The sequence below is a fragment of the Penaeus vannamei genome, chromosome 12 (assembly GCF_042767895.1).
Source record: "Penaeus vannamei isolate JL-2024 chromosome 12, ASM4276789v1, whole genome shotgun sequence".
Classification (NCBI taxonomy): Eukaryota; Metazoa; Arthropoda; class Malacostraca; order Decapoda; family Penaeidae; genus Penaeus; species Penaeus vannamei.
The window spans coordinates 5,438,008-5,443,007 of record NC_091560.1 but is presented as its reverse complement, the minus strand read 5'-3'; the positions used below and the strand labels follow the sequence as shown (position 1 = coordinate 5,443,007).

Genomic DNA, 5,000 nt, shown 5'->3' with positions numbered 1-5,000 from the left:
TAGTAAATTCCGTTTAGAGCGGTTAAGTAGGTGGGCTAAGAAATAGAGCATGTAATCGACATGTGAATGTGAATAATCGATCATTAACTGCGCAGAAGCATTGGGAAATACAGATATAAGCACAGGTGTTGTGAAAGATGAAACAGTATGTACATCTTCACAGAGAAAGTAGTAACGAACCACTTAGTAGTGGTACAATACGCAAGAGAATACGTATGAAAATCACAACAGTAGGTATGAATAATATAACAGAATAAACTGAACATATCAATCCTTAAATAATGTCAATAGCAAACATTATTTTAGCAATTAAGGAATGGTTAGGGGCTGGCTAGCGAGGTGTGAGGTAAGGTCTCTTGTGTCTCAGCTCGGTGTGTGATAGTTCGTTGCGTTGAAAAGCAATGATTGGCAGCGAGAAACTGTGATGTAGAGTACGTAGCGTGTTTGTTGAAAAGACAGTAACTCGTATGTAAAGTGTGGGTGGGTGCAGGGAAGGCAAAAGTTAATCTGGCGCTAATGGGGCATACTGAATTGAATAATTGCAAGGAAGTACTGGTGGTTGCAGGTAGAACTGCGACTTCATGGCTGTGCTGACGAGGGTTCTCAAAGACTTGGCAAGGCAGGTGAGCTGGATTGACGAGTGTGGTGGTTACGTAGTGTGGATTTGTCTTTAGCGACTTCGTCAGGAGGGTAGCACTAGCGAGAGTGATCAGCGCGAAGAAGTAAGGCAGACATGGTGAAAGTAGGTGTGAATATGTTGTCAGTGCTGATATACTGACATCAGCATACTGGGGTCAAAATCAAGGTGGACAGAAAGTGGCTAATTTACCGTATCCCACAACTTGGTATACCTGTCCCTCTACGAACATGTGCCCTATATTTATTTGGATATGTGGACTGTCTGACTTCCCACGATGCAGTGGCAGTGTGGTGTCTCCGAGTGCAAGAGTTTGCCTAATCCTGAAGTAAAAAAGAACACTCACTACAGAAGACAATGTTATAATCCTTTCTAGGAAGTTTCTGACATAAAACAAGATTATCATCAGTCCGGTATTTAGTGAATCAATCAATACATATCAGTCTGCCACTGGATCTATGGCTTTGAGTTATCCTCTTATGGATTACCGAGTTCATTTCACGGGAGGAGCTCTCAAAAGCCTATGGCAAGTGAGCAGTAACTTCGTTGGTTAAGACAGCAGGCAAGCAAAAGCTGAGATACTGTGATGCAAACCATACCTCAACAGATTTTACAAGGCTGAAAGGTAATATATATATATATATATATATATATATATATATATATATATATATGTGTGTGTGTGTGTGTGTGTGTGTGTGTGTGTGTGTGTGTGTGTGTGTGTGTGTGTGTGGGTGGGTGTGGGTGTGGGTGTTATAAATATATATATATATATATATATATATATATATATATATATATATATATATATATATATATGTATATGTATATATGAGTTATATATATACATATATATACATATGTTTATATGTATTATATATATATGTTAATATATACACAAACATATATAGATAGATATAAATAGATACAGACATACATATACATATGTGTGTTTATGTATATGCATATGTATATAGTATGCATAATGTATTATATAGATATTGTGTATATATAGTATAATTATATAGTATAGATTTATAGATATATTGTGCATATGTATAGTACATACATACATATATATACACACACACACACACATATATTTATATATATATATATATATATATATATATATATATATATATATATATATATATATATATATAGAATGTTCTGCATATACCATTAATGCGTGTGTCTTCTTTCCCTGGCGCCCGTGCGGACACAGCCCGAGTCGCGCGGGCGGTCAGCCAGCCGAGGGCGCGATCGCGTGGGCGCTCTTCGGAGCCACATAAAAGGGCCAGGTGCTCCAGGTGGCATAGCATTCTTCTTCTCGTGTCCTCATCGCTCTTTGCAAGTAAATTTTTCCACTAATCTTCTTCTATTTGAATGTTTTGGTGGAAATGTCAGCCTTTTTATTTTTTAAATGGGATTGTATGGAAATAATTGCATTTAAATAGTTTGTAAAGTTTCAAAGTTTTGCCACTGAGGCTCAGTATTAACCAAATGACTCGTATGTCCTCACAGGATGTGTCGTTTTGCAATTCTGTTGTTTGTGGTGTTGGCGGTGACGGCCGTCGTGGTGACAGAAGCACAGAGGGAACCTTCAGCTTCAAAGTGTCAGGTGCATACTGCACTGCGACTGTATAGAAATTATATAGTTTTGTTGAATTAATCTTTATGGGAGTTCATTTGACATCATCCTAATTTTCTTCTCTTGTTTGCTCTCATTAGCTGCTGATGGTAATAATGTTGCTTCTTATTCTGCTTATTATAAACTATTCCTGCTTATCACAGTTCCACTGACAGCATCCCAGTTTTTCTTCTTTTGTTTGCTTTCATTAGTTGCTGATAATAGTGTTGCTTATCCTGCTTATTATAAACTATTCCTGCTTATCACAGTCTTATACCATCCTGCTTCCTCAGGCTGCAACAGAACTAGCAATAGAGATTCTGCAGGCAGCGAAAGGCGCTCACACCGGGGTGGTCGTGGGACCCCACAAGAGGAACTCGGAGCTCATCAACTCTCTTCTGGGTCTTCCCAAGTTCATGATTGACGCCGGCAGGAGGTGATGAGATGCCTCCCTCTTCACAAGTTTATGTTTATGATTAGATGCACAAATCTGAGCCCAATTTCCCATGAACCGTATTTTACCTTAGGATTATACTAGACAGAAGAGGATATTTCCTTAACTTCTCTTTCTTCGTCGTACTAATTCTGAGAATAATTGCATGGATTCGTGGAAGTACAACAATAAACAAATATTTGATTTGATATTTGATATTTTATTCCTTTAACGAAAACCATAATATCTTGTACAGCTGATTACAGTATCTTGAGTGTATAAGAATACGAAAGGGGAGAGGAGGGAGACAGAGAGAGGAAGAGAGGGAGGGAGAAAGAGGGTATGGGATGGTAGAGATAGTCTCATTAAATGAGCTATAGTTGGCGGGTGTGGGTTCAAAGAGATGGCTATGGGATATTTCGCTTCAGTGAACAAACGGAAAAATTGGGTGAAAAAAGGAAGTAGGAAATGCGGTATGAATAACGGAATATGAAGACATGCATTTGTACAAAAGGATTATAGGTCCTTCTGAGTTCGGAAGAAATACTGCGTAGATTTCTCTTTAAGAACCAAATTGTCTCTAATGGAGACCAGACTGATATTTTTGAGGGGATTAAGCAGTGCCCAGTGTGACAATTTATATATCATATTCACCCATCACAGTTCATAATCAAACACAGCTTTATACTGATGTCCGTAGACTGGATATATAACAGTTTATGTACCTGGAAGATGAGGTATAGACGTAAATTTCGATAGGGTCTTGCACGCCTATATTCTATGAAAAGAGCTAGTTTGCCCCTCAAGCAGTGCCCTGAAATGGGTAACAATCCCTCGATAGTGTGTATATATATATATATATAAATATATATATATATATATATATATATATATATATATATATATATATATATATACATACATGCATATATTTATACATATGTTTATATGCATTTGTATATATGAATATATATTTAAGCATATATATATATATATATATATATATATATATATATATATATATATATATATACATATACCTATATCTATTTACATAGGTATATATGTATATATATATATAAATGTATGTATATGTATATATGTATATTCGTATATGTATATATGTATATTCATATATGTGTGCATGTATATATATGTAGATGTATCTATCTATCTATCTATCTATCTATCTATATATATATATATATATATATATATGTATATATATATGTATATATATATATGTATATATACATGTGAGTGTGTGCATGTGTATATATGTATATATATATATATATATATATATATATATATATATAGAGAGAGAGAGAGAGAGAGAGAGAGAGAGAGAGAGAGAGAGAGAGAGAGAGAGAGAGATAGACATAATCATATATGGACATATATATACATATATGTATACATGCACGCACACGCGTGTGTATATAATTATATATATATATATATATATATATATATATATATATATATATATATATATATATGCATGTATGTAAGTATATATATACATATATGCCTACATATTCATATATATTTATATATATATATATATATATATATATATATATATATATATATATGTATGTATACATATTATTCATATTCATATTTATATGTGAGCGTGTGCATGTGCATGTGTGCGGGAGAGTGTGCCTGGGTATGAGTGTGGGTGTGGGTATATGTGTATATGTATGTGTGTATGTATATGCATATATATGTGTGTGTGTGTGTGTGTATGTATGTATATAATATGCAAAATGTGTTATATAGAGATGTGTGTATGTATATAGTAAAAATATGCAGCATATATAGGTATATGGTGCTTAGGTCTAGTACTTATATATAAATATATATAGAATGTTTAGCATATACCATTAATGCGTGAGTGCGTGCAAGTGTCTGCACCAAGCCTTCCTTCTCCGGCGCCAGCGCGGACACAGCCCGAGTCGCGCGGGCGGTCAGCCAGCCGAGGGCGCGATCGCGTGGGCGCCCTTCGGAGCCACATAAAAGGGCCAGGTGCTCCAGGTGGCATAGCATTCTTCCCGTGTCCACTTCGCTCTCTGCAAGTAAGTTCTCTCTCCAATCGTCTTCTATTTGCACGTTTTGGATGAAACGGGAAGGAAATGTCAGCCATTTTCTTTTTCTAAATGGACATCGTAATTATGGGATTGTATAAAAATGATTACATTCGAATAGTTTGTAAGGTACACAAGTTTTGCCACTGAGGTTCAGTATTAACCAAATGACTCGTATGTCCTCACAGGATGTGTCGTTTTGCA

The 5,000-nt window shown here is 35.5% G+C and overlaps 1 protein-coding gene across 1 annotated transcript; it reads left to right on the top strand.

Annotated features, from left to right (window-relative positions):
- The first annotated feature begins 2,165 nt into the window (after positions 1-2,165).
- Positions 2,166-2,833, top strand: LOC138863617 (pigment-dispersing hormone type 2-like). Its single transcript, XM_070128414.1, has 2 exons — positions 2,166-2,261; positions 2,564-2,833. The coding sequence occupies exons 1-2, from the start codon at positions 2,166-2,168 to the stop codon at positions 2,708-2,710; spliced, it is 243 nt and encodes an 80-aa protein (XP_069984515.1). The 3' UTR covers positions 2,711-2,833.
- Positions 2,834-5,000: the final 2,167 nt, after the last annotated feature.

Excerpts from the sequence above, each read along its gene's own strand:
- LOC138863617 (XM_070128414.1), top strand. The coding sequence starts at position 2,166 with ATGTGTCGTTTTGCAATTCTGTTGTTTGTGGTGTTGGCGGTGACGGCC. Across the intron at positions 2,262-2,563 it reads CTTCAGCTTCAAAGTGTCAG|GCTGCAACAGAACTAGCAAT; the intron begins GTGCATACTGCA and ends CTGCTTCCTCAG.